Raw genomic sequence first — 15,330 nt, 5'->3', positions numbered from 1 at the left:
TCTCACTTGACAGTCCTTTTTGTTCCGGTTCCTTTTTCAGCTTGGACCAGGCCTGCAGCACCACCGTCCACCGGCGGTGGCGCGGCTGGTCCTGAACACTGTCCCCCGGAATCCACTTTTGCTGGGCGGTGGCGTCCATGTCCTGCACACGCATGCTCATACACAGTCGCCTACGCTCGCACGCCTTTACACACATACACACGCCTACGTGCACACTCGTAAGCCTACACACACACGCACACAACTATATACACGTAAGCACCCAGGAGGAGGGACATGCTTGGGCGGGGGAGCCATTTCTAGAAACAATAACTCTAACCAGTGATTGCGAAAAAAATAATTTGAATTCAAAGTTTCAGAATTCAAATTAGAGTTAATTTTTTTTTGCGATTGTGTAGTGTTTCACTTGAATGCAGCCGTTAGTTTCCTCTTCGGTGGAACTAATGTACTCCGTGAACTCCGCCAGCTCTTTTATTCCTTTTAATTCGAAATAACTGTAACTGTTTCATTTGTCATTCAGAGACGAAGTTCCGGTTGTTGTGAAAAGTGGGTAAACTATTGTTGAGAGATATCAGAAAACAGAGAAGTTTTAGCTGATCCAATTTCTTTCTCAGATTATTTTCTATATTCCTAAAATGGCTACGTTAGTAGAAGGTGGAGACCTTTTGGAATTAATTGAAAACTATGTGAAGGAAAACAAAATCATGATTTTCAGCAAATCATCCTGCCCTTATTGTGTCAAAGTAAGTACTCCGAAACACACCTCTAATTTTTTACAACGAATGAATGAATGTTCATTTTGGAATTGATTGTTGTAATGTATTGGTTTTAATGTACATTTCTTGAGAGTAGGAGGGGGGAGGCATATATACGCCACTGTACTGAACATAATTTACTGTTCATAATCATCATCTTCTGATGATATATCAAGTACATTTCTCAGACATCATTTTCATTCTTCTTTGAAAAATCCTGCTTCTTCAAAAAAAAAAAACCCTACTTTATCTGCCTTTATCTGCGCTGTTGATTACCCTTTTTCAAAATAAATATTTCAAATTTTCATAGGGGGATAAACCAATAGTGAGACGGGCAATACTGCAATACTGCACCCTCTAAGTTGGTGGGGGTTCCCGTTTGCGAACACCAAGCTGCCTACCTTTTACGCAGCCGGTTATGTGAAGTATGCTAAATACGCGCAAATATACTTTCAACACTGTCTGCAAATTTTGAGTGCATTATGCGATAAAAAAAATTGATTTAGGTGTTATATCAGGCTACCCAACCATTCAATGCAGTGACAGATTTTAGTGGTCCAGAACCTGTAGTGATTCAGCGATAGTACAAGTCTTAATGTGAGCAAAGAGCAATACATCAGTAGAATACTGAATATTTACACCTTTTTGTCTTCCAGTTTAGAAATCACATTTCGTTTCTAAAGCTACCAGAATTTTCTTCCCTCTCTACAGGTACTACTGACTTAAGTTCAGGGATGAGATTTTTCTGGCTTTTGCCGGAATTCGGACTTTTTCTGTTGGCTTTTTTAATTTTTCCTCCTTTTTTTGCCTTTCTCCTTATTTAAAAAAAAAAAAAAAACAGGAAAAAATACGATTTTTAAGAATTTTCGGTCTTTGATTTCTTATTCTTTCCATTTTTTCCCCTCGAATCTTTGTCCACCACGATATCTGCCAAAAACGTATGTTTTGGAATTATGCCAACGTCGTCTAGCACGTGCTGCGCCAAAAGTTGCATGCCTCGTTTGAGATTCCAATCTTTTTGCATCCGGCAAGTATTTCAATTATTTTTAATGTTGGGTTGGTTTTTTTACTATATTTTACCTTATATATGCTTATTTTATTCATCATTTCAATTATATTTTTATTACTTTAATTTATTTTAGAAAAAATGCAAAAGTTATCAAAAAATGGAGCTTAGCACCCAGGCTCGAATTTTATTGAAACTTGGCATGGTTACTTTTTTGTGTATTCAAGAAAGTGTAAAAAATATTTATGGTGAATCTCTAATGGTTTACGTTTTACAGCCTGTTAAAAGTTTTGAGATTTCATGATTAAATGAGGCAGCTGCAAGGTGCTCTTTTGATTGCGAAATCATATTAGGAAGTTTTTAGAAATAATTTTTGGGTTCCAATGCAAGGAAAAAGATAACCAATCATTAAATACATGTATATTTATTTATTTTCAATTCTTACTATGAAAAGTATGTTGTACCACATAAAGAAATTTTATATAATTCTCTCTATTGTAAAGTTTTACTTTACCAACAGACGTAATTTTAAAATTTATGTTCTCACTTGTTTAACACAATAAACTCAAAAGTTTTTAATGAACAAAAATGCATTTTTCTCTAAAACACTAGTTAACACTATTGTGTGATGCAGCCAAGATTGACTTCTGGCAGTCCCAACCCTTTGCTCGGACTCAGGGGTTAGAAATTGTTGCTTCTTTTCCAAAATTTAGATTTGTTAAGGAATAAATACTCTTGCAAGAAATGGTACAATGCAGCAAATTATATAAAATTATTACTTATACTTAATTAAATACGTATTACCTTTAAAACTGGTAAATTAGCCATTTCTTGTAGAATTTTTGAATATCATGGCTTCCTGGTTCTCTTTTGATGTGGTTTTGAATATCATCCCTTTCATAAAATTTTTTTGGATATCATCCCTTTTGCGAAATTTTTTCACATATTTCCTTCTTTATGCTCTCTGGCCACTCTCTATGGCATCTTAGCAGAAGGAAGCAAAAGAGCACAATATTATAGAATGTTGATACAAACTTGTTTGCTGAAGCTTGCACACAGTGGCCAATACCTAGGTTACGCCACAGCACCCCTCCCCCGCTGCCCAGAACAGAAAAGGGGATAAAGAATGGATGCTTTTGTAGCTGAGTAGTGAAATGTCAAAATGGAAAGATTGAAAAAAGTGGGGGAGCAGATAAAAATTCCTGGAGATGTTGGGAACAATGCTCCTTGACCACTGAGTGCTGCAGGGGCAGATTAAACAGAATAAGAGATAAGAAAGCTAGACAATAGTGGCTACTATAGGTGTTTTTGTATGGGGCATTAGTAGCAGGTATGTGTGACCTTCATGCTTTTCCCTCTGTGGCTCCTCATGGACATTCACTCCTAATTGGCTTACCTCCAAGTTTGAATTGCTTGACACGATCTTTCAAGATGGCGATTTAAACAGCAATATTATCGTACCAAGTATGCAGTTTCCCTCGAAAATCAGTGGCGAATGGCAGTTTAAGGAGGGAATTTGTATTGCATTTCTATACTGAGAGTTTTTTTCACCACATTTCTTGGCGAACTAAGAGGGTGGCGGTTTAACAAGGTTCGACTGTATTATGTTTTTTTAAATAATTTATTATGCTTCATTAAATCATACTTTTTACTCATTAATGCAATCATTAATTGTTAAATGCTTTCAGGTGAAGCAGTTGTTTCAATCATTAGGAGTAGATTATTTTGCTTTGGAATTGGATAAAGAAGGTAATTTAAACATCCCATATTTCTTTCGTTTCTTATTTAAGATCATAATGGTGCAAATATAATGCACTCCATTCTTTTCAATTTTTCAATTAAATGATCTCAGAATTCATTGATATTGCTCTAATATTGCAACATTTAATTTTTTTTACGTGTACTGAACTTATATAGAATATTCTTTTTAATTGTAAATTAATTTTTAAGTTAGTAAATTTCCTTCCATGTATTGACTTCAGATAAAAATATGTTGTGTGTTCCCCTTCAGTTCAATGCGGAAATTTTGGAAGCCTCATTGACTCATTTCCTACATATTGTTGTGGCATTTAAACCTGATAAGCCAATCTTATTGGTAGGTGCCAGAATTGCTGGAGGGTGCAAAGGGTAGATTTTATGTTTTCCAAAACCTTGTTCAAATTGCTATAAAAAATGTATCAATGCCATGCATGCATGGTCTAATTATTACATTCATCAATAAGGCTATGAACTGGGGCCCTCTAGTTATATTTGAAAATTAATCAGGATCAATTAACTAGTAAAATCTTGTAGTGACTCTGCAAACTAAACAGCTTAAGGCCTGCGTAGTAATGATATATTTACCTGCATATATAAATTACAAATGTTGCAGGGGTGCCCATCTTCCCCAGAAAGAGAGAAAAAATGAAATCCAAAACTCTCTTGAATTGAATATAGTATAACTTTGATTTAACGATACCCAATTTAACGATTTCCACAATTTAATTATACATTTCTCTGGTCCCGATTTAAATACATTGAATGTATATGCTTCTCAATTTAACGATATCCTTGATTTAACCATAACTTTTTCATGTCCCTTGAAAATCGTTAAATCAAGATTATACTGTAACCTGCAAAAATTTCAATGTTGCATTCTGCGCCATGAACCCACTTCATGGATAGCTACTGAATACTGATTACTTTTGAACACAATATTACGTGTCTATCAGATTCAAAATTATTGGTAAATTTGTCAATAGTCGACTATTGTTTTAAAATCAAGACTTATAGTGAAACATAATTAGATGATTTTTTGTAACTAATTGCAATGACCTAAAAACAAAATTAACAGGCCTGTCATTCTGAATTTTTCATGGGGGAGAGGGGGGGGGGCAAAGGGTGCAAATTTAATGTATATTGTATTGCAAAGAAAAAGAAAAATACTCCTACTTATATTTCAATACATTAATCTCTGAAGTCTAGGACAGTAGGGAGCAATTGCCCCTTCTGACCCTGCTAAATGATGAGCCTGGAAATCAACTATGTGTAAGATTTTTTAAAATCAGAACTATCAGTATCAAGTACAGCAATGCCTCACTTTGCCATTGAATGGTTTCGAAAAAAAATTTAAGGTGTACCAAGTTGATATTCATTGGACATTCAGTGTTCCGTTCCATCACTAGCATACTTATGTTTTGATATAAAGACAAAAAAAAATGAATTTGCTTGTTCCTGAAATGTATTGATTGTTTTGAAAAAATTTGATCTTGTTTTTCAAACAAAAATGTCATGGAATTTCTAAAGGGGAAGTAACTTACCATCCTGTTTAAGTGATAACTAAAGCAGTAGGATAATTTTTTCCCCTTCCTTTTTTATTCTTATTTTAGCATTTGAACATTCTTTAACTTTATTTATTTGATAATATTTATATTTAAGATCAAAGTTTTGAACCATCTATATCATATAATCCATCTATATCGTATAATCTTCCAAAATTTTCCAAACTATGCTGCCTTGATTTTCATTTTTATCCACTCATCAACTTAAATCTATGCCTGTTAGATCAATGTGATCACACTAAGCTATGTTCACAAAATGTAAAAGTGGTGTTGTTTAATTAAGATATCTGTTAACATTACAGATAATGGAAGTGAATTGCAAGACGCCATGGCTAAGAAAGCTGGTCGGAGATCTGTTCCTCAGGTGTTTATCAAAGGGACTCATATAGGCGGATGTGATGATACCATGGCAGCTCATAAAAGTGGCAAACTTGTGTCTTTATTGTAATAATTTGCTAATAGGAATGTGGTTAATGTTTTAAGATGCTTTTGCAATTTTATGTTCATTTGTAAAGTTAGCTTTAATCAAATTATAAAAGCAGTTGTATTTTATGATGATTTAAAGGGGCTTTAAAAATTTGTACCAGCCTTGGATCTGGTAAGATTGTGCTTAAAGCGTTTTTGATACATTTGTACCTTCAGTGTAAAAATTTTTAATCTTTTTGTAATTATTCTCATGTACTTAAAAGTCTCTCATATCGCTTCTGCAATGTAATTTTTACTGTAGTTAAAATGGCATATTTACAGTATTGCAGATATTACAATTGTGTGGGGCACCCCATGACATAAGAGTCCCAAAAGGGATCCTAAACTAAAAAAAAATGTTTATGCTAAACAAATGGACTCTCCAAAAATGCATTGTGGCATTCTCCGAAATGTGTGAATCTGCCACTGCTGTAGTTAGCAATAAGTGTTAAAATAATTGATGTGTAATAAATTAATATCATTAGAATGACTTGATTTAAATGCATCCTTCATTAGCTATACTTTTATTTGAACATGTTAATGGTTACTACTGATTGATTTCATTTAAATTTTTTTGGCAAAGCGAGTGCGATTGATATACTGATGATATAACTTTACATCATGTTTATGTGTTGATAAGATTATATTTGTATGACTTTATGCTACGATTTGATTTTGATTCCTTCGAATTCACATCCCAAATCCCAGTATAATTTCCATAAATATTGAGCAACTATTTAACACTTGAATGCATTATCAAAAAAAAAAAAATCATTATTTTACTTTAGAAGTTGTGCATTCAAGTGGTTTGGCAGGGATCATATTCTATTTGCGCCTGTGTGTGTGTGTGGAAGGTAAAAAAGTATTAGAATGAGCTGTTTTTTACTTGTTTTATAAAGAATGAATAGTATAAAATATAATAAAAGAGTTGTACAATGTATGTCATGTTCTATTTTTAATTAGTATTGCATTATATAATATATTTTTTAAATGAAAAACTTTGATTTACATCAAGTTAAGAGTTTTAATGTAACTAAATCTTTTCTAACAACATTTCATTATTTTGAAAAGCAAAATGGAATCTTACTCAAGAATAGGGGGGAGGGGTTTGAAAAATCTTATGTATCCTTACCAGGGCCGGATTTAGGGGAGGGCAGGCGGGGTTACTGCCCTCTGGCCTCCACAACAAAGGGGGCCCCCACAATAAAATTTTTACAAAATATCCTAACACTTTCACGGGTCAGCAAATTTTACATTTTAAGGGCTTACACTCCTTCGTTGCCTGGGGCCTCCACACTTCCAAATCCAGCCCTGATTCTTACAGGGGAGAGGAGGGGGGGGGGTCAAAAATTGCCAAAATCATCCCTACAGAATTAATGAATGGCTCCTGACAGTTTCAAATTAAAAAGCATTTTCAGGGTGTATTTTAATCTTTATCTCTTTATAGTAAGTAAAAGTAAGGTTTCAAAGAAATTCTGGAAGGAAGTCTATGGCGGACCTGCGTCCAGGAGACCCCATAGCACCCACTGTCTTGAAATTTTGTACAAAAGTACTTCGAGCCTCAGTGGTTTGCACTTGGGGTTTTGTTTTTTAAAATTCGAATTAGTTTTTGTGTAATTAATTTTTTAAGCTCAAATTTCGCTTAAATTGCCTATCATCTTATATCTTTAAACGAGCAATTCTTGTGGGTATATATATATTTCTTATCTCGGAAACGGCTATAACGATTTGGATGAAATTTTGGATTTAATTATAGTTTTGCATTTCAAGTTCATCTACATCAGTGTTTTTTCTGTAAAAACGCGATTTTTTGCAAAAAACAGTTTTTTAATATAAAGTCGAAATAAGTTAAGCCTTGAAGTAAACTGTGAATTCACACATCAGGCAGACGATTTGCAACCATAACAATGAAAATTTGTCTGTTCTCGCTTTGAAATTTTAAACTTGCTTAGGGTTGCCAGGCTTGGCTGATATTGGCCACTTTGGCTAATTTTAAACACACTTGGCTGAAAACAAATTCAAAAGCATTATGTAAGTCGATGTAAGGCTTTTTTCTTTTTTAAGTGAAACTATTGCTTGACTATCCTATTTTATTTTATTTATTTATTTTCTTTTTACACTTCAAATAGTTTAACATGTTTTTTAAATCACGCATCTAAATTTTATTTCGAAGAAACGTATGTCTTAAGACTGTTTATGTTTTGTTAAGACAGTTGTTATCATTTGTTGGATTGTTTTGTTGGATCATCAGTTTTGATTGATACGATGCCGTCGCAACACACATCTGTTGCGACAGTAACGATTGATATCATGCTGTATGTAGCATTTTCTGGCGTAAAGTGACCAACTACACTGAAAGTACTTATTCAAAAAGAAGATCTCAATTGGGATAAAATCGTGAAACGCATCATAGTATGAAAGGAAGTATTCAGTTAAAAACCAATTTCACCATAGCAAAACTGGCTCCAAGGTCGAAATATTTTAACTACTAACAAGAAAATTGCATAGTGGAAACAAATGTAACAGTTAGTTTAAAGCAAAATGTTGATTTAATTACATTCAGAATCTTCTTCGTTTGGTACTTTAGTGTTATAAGAAGGTCGAGTGCTTAATATTTCATTAACGTAAAGCTTTTTAAGTATATTTGGAAAAGTATTGAACCTTAAAAAAAACACGAGTTGACAAAAAAATAATTCTTTTAAAGAAGAGCGAGGCTCGGTCCTCCAGGTACTTGCTTATTAAAGAGGTGAAAAATTATTTGCACTTATTAATATTATATATCGTTGGAAAGGGTAGAGTTTTCCGCATTCTACTCAATTTGTTTCAATGCTCTAACTTAAATACGGTGGGAGTTATTTGTGTTTTTATTTTGAACATTTTTAGGCTTAGCTAAAATTTAAACATTACTTTCTTCATTAAATCTATCAGTAAAAAGCCAAGGAATCACCTCACAGTTTTCTTTTGACACCACTGGAAAGAGGGGCTTTTTTTACTCCAGATCTAACTCGACTTACGGTCAAAAAACTAGGCTTCTATATCCAAAGGAAAAAAATAAATTTCCAGTAATCTAATCTCTGTTAAAATGATTGATGTTTTATTTGGTGTTGCCATAGTTACATCTTTTTGATTCGCTTTTTTCTTCTTTCTTGTTTACTAACTTTAAGGATTTCTATTTTAACGGAAAATCTTAGCCTCAACTCAATTTAAGCCCCGAGCTAAAGAGCAAAATACATTACTAGAGACCACAAATATGAAAAGCAACTTTTTAAACACACAAAACTGCAGTTTTGAAATTCTCAGGAGCCTTTAGCCCTTATGGCTCTGTAAGTTGGTACAAGTTATTTTGAAACCCGGGGAAGGGGTGCTTTTTGTTCCAAAGGGAGCTCATAATAATGAATTTTCAATCTGTTTCTTCCTAATTGACGATGTAAATCTTTGCGAATCAAGATTGCAAAGCAATCTTCGGGGGTTGGTGAGCGCCAGCGAACAGGGGGCAGAGCCTCCTAGTTTGGTAAATTTAAGTGACAGATGAACTTAACTACTTATTCATGTGAACTTACAAAGAGAAATGTTTTGCTAAAAAATTGTTTTCCCTTTAGTAGAAACTTTCATGAAATGCTGAAAAAAGCTTAATTTTAGTGCTTAATTGTGATGAAAATTGCAATGAATTTTGAATAATACATTTTAATTCTATTGTTTTATTTTCAAAAAAAAATTGATATCCATTTAAATTTGAGAAAAATCTTGCATAAATAGGTTGGTGGTTGTACTTTTGATTATATATATCATTTAAGTATGTATTTAATTAAGTCATTTTATATTTTTTTATGAAATTATATAAATTAAAATTGCTTATGTCATTTGAGTAAAACTGTTTGTGATCATAGCTCTTTATCATCCCATTGGAAGATACTTAATTACATATCGTTTTTTGTATTACTGAGATATATGTTATATAGGAAAGTTTCTTATATATTTCGTTTAGATACATTGTTCAACATTTTAAGTTAAGTTATTTTTAGAAAGGGTTTATTTTTGTAATTAAAATGTCTTGCAAATATTTCCGTGCATTTGACTAATAAATTGCATTGAGCGGAATGATTTGGCAATTTTTATTCATTTTAGTTTCTTAATTGCAGTTTTTCTAAAGTTTTAACCCTTTGTATAGATTCAAACTTGTAAACTATTTGTGTGCTTTTTAAAATTATTATTATTAATTTACTACTGTATACATACATTTTAAATCTGACGTTTTAAATCAGGGTGCAAATAGGTATTGTATACTTATTTTATAAAAGTTTTTTCTATAAATATATCTACAAAGAATGTTACAATCCTTTCAAATAATTTGAGATTTTTTTAAAAACTGTTTATCGTACACAATGAAATTGAATGTGATGTGCCTTTTGAGATTTATAAACCCTTTTCTTAGGGAAAAAAAACTGTATGTAATGCATCATAACAAGTTTTGACCAGAAGGGGGTTCCCAGGAATCTGAGAAAGTGCGTATAAGTCTTGATTTTACTTTCTATATTTTGAGGGGACCTTAGAAGCATTGCTGCAAATTGGTTTGGGGCGGGGGGGGGGGGATGATTGATTACCACTGGGAGATGTGACTCTTGGAAATTTCAAAAGGCACAGTTGCTCTACAGGTGGTTCTGAAGTGTAACATGTGAATCACAGCTGGTGTTTTTATTTATTTATTTAATATTTTTAAGCTACTACTTATCAATGACAGATCCCGAAAATGTTAAAGGAGGGGATCATTATTTTTTAATCTTTACCCTTTGGAACTTCAATTTCTGAACAATTTTGGAGGAGTGTAAGGTTGTCTAAAACTGAGGTTTCAGAGCTTCCATTTCGAAAACAATCCTGTAGAAAGTTCCGGTCCCTATCTCTAGACTAGAGTAACAAGAGATGGACTACGATTTCATTTTCAAGATGTAAATTTCAGGGAAGAGCTCTATTTCTCATTATGCCATCAATGACTATGTAAAATCTCGTTTTTAGAATTTTAGTAATGTAAATGTATCTGAAGAAAGTTGCTGTACCTCGGCTCAAGATGGGACGATCGCCCCAATGCCCCTCCCCTGCTACTAATGGGCTCATGCTAAAAGAATTTTGAAAGAAGCTTTTGTTTTAGCTTCAAAAATTCAGCCCAAAGTTGGCTGTTCTCAGAAAATTAACAAAGGCTCGTTTTAGAATGGACAGCATAAAAAGTATTTAACCAGTTCTGTAAGTTTTTTTCTGTGAATAACTAAGAAACATTATTTTACTTAGAAATATTTTTTTATTCGAGACTTTGTTAATATGAATTATTAATAAATTATTTTTTGAGGGAGGGGATTTTGTATTTTCACCAATTTAATTATTTATTCTTTTAGGGGAAAAAGAAGAATAATAAGCAGAGATTAAAATCTAAATGTTTTTTTTTTTATAAAAGTTTCCTACCATGTTTTATTGTAAGCTTAAGATGCATATAACCTTAGAAATTAAACTTTAAAATGAAAAATCTTCAAAAATGAAATTTTTTTTAAAAGTGTTTAAGTTACTAAAAGTGGCAATTTTTAAAAATCTGAAAATAGGCTAACATGAAACTGATATATATATATATATATATTGTTACAAATCCTGTAGATAGTAATTATTGTAGTAACGTAACCTGTAAATAGTTTCCCGTAATGAATATACAACCCCTTTTCGTATGGCTAAAGTATACGACCCCCTATTTCCTTTTTGTTCATTGATAAAATTCGATAACGGTCTACTACTTTACAGAAGTGTGTGGAATATTTCAGAAATTTCTTTTCGGTGTGTATATAAACGGTTACGCTGGATAGGGAGTTTGAGTTTCGATTCAGATTTCGAACTGAGAGCGTATTTGCTCTGTTTATAGCGAGGCATTTTGCTGTGTTGTTTTCGTATTTGGAAATAAATACGTGTGTAACCGTTCAGTTTACGGTGTTGAGTGATATTTGCTTAATTGCTGATGAATAATTTAGCAGTTGTTGACGATCTTTCCTGTACATAGTGTAAATAAATTTCCTGTGCTTTTATCAAGAACTGTGTCTTCATTTCAAGAAAGTGGAAGTCGCACCGAATCCGTTACAATTTGGCGCCCAACATGGGGCTTCTTCTGGATTTTCTTGGAGTAAGTGTGACTTTGGACAATTTTTTTTCATAAAGACTGTTTGAATTTATAGACTTTGTTTTTATGGTGATTATTCGCACAATGGATGACCAATTAAAACAACTTCTGGCAGCAATTAATGCTGTGAAAAGTGACTTGACCGAAAGTTTGGCGGCTAATCAAGAACAATTAAAAAATGATATGGCGACTAACCAAGAACAATTAAAAAATGAATTGGCGACTAACCAAGAACAATTGAAAAATGAATTGGCGACTAACCAAGAACAATTGAAAAATGAATTGGCGACTAACCAAGAACAGTTAAATAGTGATTTAACTGCTAAAATTACTACAAGTCAAGATGAAATAAAAAGGGACCTAACGTCGATGAAAACCATGATGGAGAATCAACTAACCGCAATGGGAGATAAAGTTGATGCTCTGGAAGAAAAATTTGATACTGTGGAAGAGAGTATCGCCAATGTGGAAAATAAGTTGGAAGAAGAAGACAAGAAATTTACTTCATTTAAGGAAGAAATAATTAAAGACATGGAAAAGAGATTGGCGACCGCGGAAAGCTGCTCTGTACAGTTTGGCGCTCCCACATCGGTTGCTCGACCGTCCATTAAACTTGCCACATATGATGGGAAAACTTCGTGGCAGGTTTACAAAACTCAATTCATGATAGTGGCGGAAGCGCACGGATGGAACTCTGCTACCAAGGCCTGCCATCTTGCAGCATCCCTGAGAGGTGACGCAGCGGACATTCTTCAGACCCTTCCGGACAGCTAGCGCCTGGATTTCGCCGCCCTCACATCTGCGTTGGAGCTTCGCTTCGGTGAGAAGTGCCAGAAAGATTTCAGCCGACTCCAGTTGAAGTCCCGTTTCCAGAAAACCGGGGAAACCCTGCAAGAGCTTGCAGCGGACATCGAGAGACTGTCTCATCTTGCTTTTTGCGACTGCCCTGCGGATGTTCGAGACAACCTGGCACTCAACTACTACATCGACGGGGTTCGAGATCCGGAAATCCAGAAAGCTCTACGGATGGCGGATGTCAAAGACCTGAATTCTGCTGTTGTGTATGCGATGAAGTTGGAGGCCGCCCAGCAAGCAACCCGTGTGGATCGCCATCCCATCCGAACTGTGGAAGCTGATGAGTCTGATTCCAGGTCGTCCCATCTTGCTGAACTTGAGAGACAACTCGGTGACTTGGCAAGACATCTGAACAGCATAACAGCCCAAAAGAAACAAGAGCAGAAGTGCTGGAAATGCGGTAGTGAAGGGCACCTGCGAAGGAGTTGTCCTGCTCGCCAAGCTATGCGAGGGAAAGAAATCACCTCCACCAGAGCTCTGCAGATTTCCTCTACCAGTAGTGGCAGTAATGGACTTTTCATTTACGCACATGTAAATGGGAACTCCTGCAGACTGATTGTCGACACTGGAGCCAATGTGACAATCGTTAGGACAGATGTGGCTCGTGAATTTGGATTGAAACTGTTGTGGAAATCGCCACGCGTAAGTCTCCAGACTGTGACAGGTGACAAAATCGAGATTGAAGGCAAAGTGGACTTGGAAATAGTGTTTGGGAATGCCACCTACCATCATACGGCATTCGTCGCGGATATCACGGACCCTTTCATTCTCGGGTTGGACTTTTTAAAGAAATACGACTTCACCCTGGATTTCAAGACTAATGAACTGCACTGGATGAGAGAAGACATAGCCATCTTCAACGCAGAAAATGATGTTAAATCAGCTCATCAAATAATAGCCCAAACAGATTTATCGATTCCCTCAAGGTCAGAATCATTAATACCTGGCTGCATTGAAGAAATCAATAGTTTTTGATTTGGACTCATTGAATACCCCAACTTAAGCAATAACCCAAAAGGAGTGCTGGTAGCATCTACGCTTGTGGACCTTTCTAAGGATGTAATTCCTGTGAGAGTTGCCAACGTGAGTGAAAGGCCAAGGAATATCCGGAAAGGCGAAGTGTTAGCAACTTGTACTCCCGTAAACTGCATCATTAGAAGAATCAATTCCCCTGAGACTGTGTCTTCTGAGTCCTTGACATCGAAGTTAATTGGGAGTGCACCCTTATCGAAGGATCAAAGAACTGCTGCGGAACAATTGGTGGATGACTTCAAGTTATCTTTTTATTATCAAGTTTTGTTCTATTACCGTTTTTTTTTTTTTTACTTTCAAACATTTAGAACTACTATTAACTATTCTAACTCTCTCTCTATTTCAACTATTTTTTTATTATAAACTAGCAGTACCCGCACGGCGAAGCCCATGCTAAGAATTTAAAGGAAGTCCGTTGAATTAAAGAAAAATCCCCCCCCCCCCCTACTAATGTGAAATGATAATTTTTCCTTAACTTAAATGCGTACACACCTTTTCTAAAAGCCTATTAAAGTTTCTTTGGTATTTAAAACTACTCGCCAAAACATTAAATTTGATTTACTGTTGCTTTAAAACTTAAAATAATCCTCCAACCATATAGTTCATCGCTTAACGCGCCAAGCAATCATGCTACCGTAACACCTGTCCTTTATCGAGTAAAGCGTTTTTTCTGCAATTTAAAATGTTTCGCCAAATTAATAAAAAAAGCAGTATAGCGTCTTTCAAATGTAAAATAATTCCGCAACTCTATTGTTTCTTGTCAATCGACCACGCTATCGTAACCTAGCTGTTTGGGAGCGAAGCGAACTCCGACTGATTAGTTATACCATCCGTCTAACTAGAAAAGAAAAAAATCCCCGCTTGAGACATTCGAAATTTGTTGTTGTTGTTGTCGTGTCCAAAGAAGTGCAGAGTGCGAAAGGTTTAAATGGCTCCAAAAGTCTTAAAAACAAGATCCGCTAATTCTGGAGCCCGATGACTGTAAAGGATTTCATGTGGTGGTGCTCCAAGTTGGAGGAGGGAGCGAATAATGGCCTGGCAATTAAAGACAATTCGAAATTTGTCGTCGGAAAAAAGAAAAAGTAGTATATTTCATTCGGTTAAAAGAAAATTAAATGTTTCTTTGGATTTCAAAGCAATGCGCCAAAATATTAAATTACACATGCAGTTGCTTTAACACTTAAAATAATCCTCCAACTGCTGTTATCAAATTACATTAACAGCAACTTTCAAAAGTAAATAGTTTCTCAAATGTATTGTGTATCGCAAGACTCGCCATGTGTCCTCGCTACCGTAACCCAGCCGATTAGCAAGTGATGGGAACTACGGTCGATTAGCGATCCGATTAAAGAAATAAAAATCCCTTGATTAAAAGGGATCTCCCTTCCCTGACGTGAAATAGTCATTATCTTTTTCTAAAATGATTAAACACCCTTTAAAATCCTAAAAACATTTACTTGCAACTTCAATATTTTTCCATATAGACAAAGAAAAGGCATTAAATTACATTAACAGTAACTTTCAAATTGTAAAATAATCCGGCAACTCTATTGTTTATCACCAAACTCGCCAAGCGATCGCGCTACAGTAACTCACTCAATTAGCGAACGAAGCGAACTCCGACCGATTAGCGATCCGATCTTTCTAACGAAAACGTTTAAATGAAATTTCCCTTGCAGAAAAACAACGTAATTAAAAGACACGGTACATCTAGGACAAAAAAGAAATCCCATACCCCGTAAAATATTA

The 15,330-nt window shown here is 34.8% G+C and overlaps 1 protein-coding gene across 1 annotated transcript; it reads left to right on the top strand.

Moving 5' to 3' along the window:
• The first annotated feature begins 525 nt into the window (after positions 1 to 525).
• Positions 526 to 6,848, top strand: LOC129221502 (uncharacterized). Its single transcript, XM_054855993.1, has 3 exons — positions 526 to 743; positions 3,450 to 3,510; positions 5,384 to 6,848. The coding sequence occupies exons 1-3, from the start codon at positions 636 to 638 to the stop codon at positions 5,527 to 5,529; spliced, it is 315 nt and encodes a 104-aa protein (XP_054711968.1). The 5' UTR covers positions 526 to 635; the 3' UTR covers positions 5,530 to 6,848.
• Positions 6,849 to 15,330: the final 8,482 nt, after the last annotated feature.

Source organism: Uloborus diversus, chromosome 4 (assembly GCF_026930045.1).
Source record: "Uloborus diversus isolate 005 chromosome 4, Udiv.v.3.1, whole genome shotgun sequence".
Lineage (NCBI taxonomy): Eukaryota > Metazoa > Arthropoda > Arachnida > Araneae > Uloboridae > Uloborus > Uloborus diversus.
Note: the sequence above shows the minus strand (reverse complement) of the source record. Positions and strands in the feature narration are given on the sequence as shown.

Coding starts and splice junctions, on each gene's coding strand:
- LOC129221502 (XM_054855993.1), top strand. CDS start 636: ATGGCTACGTTAGTAGAAGGTGGAGACCTTTTGGAATTAATTGAAAAC. Junction 744..3,449: donor CCTGCCCTTATTGTGTCAAA/GTAAGTACTCCG, acceptor AAATGCTTTCAG/GTGAAGCAGTTGTTTCAATC. Junction 3,511..5,383: donor TTTGGAATTGGATAAAGAAG/GTAATTTAAACA, acceptor TTAACATTACAG/ATAATGGAAGTGAATTGCAA.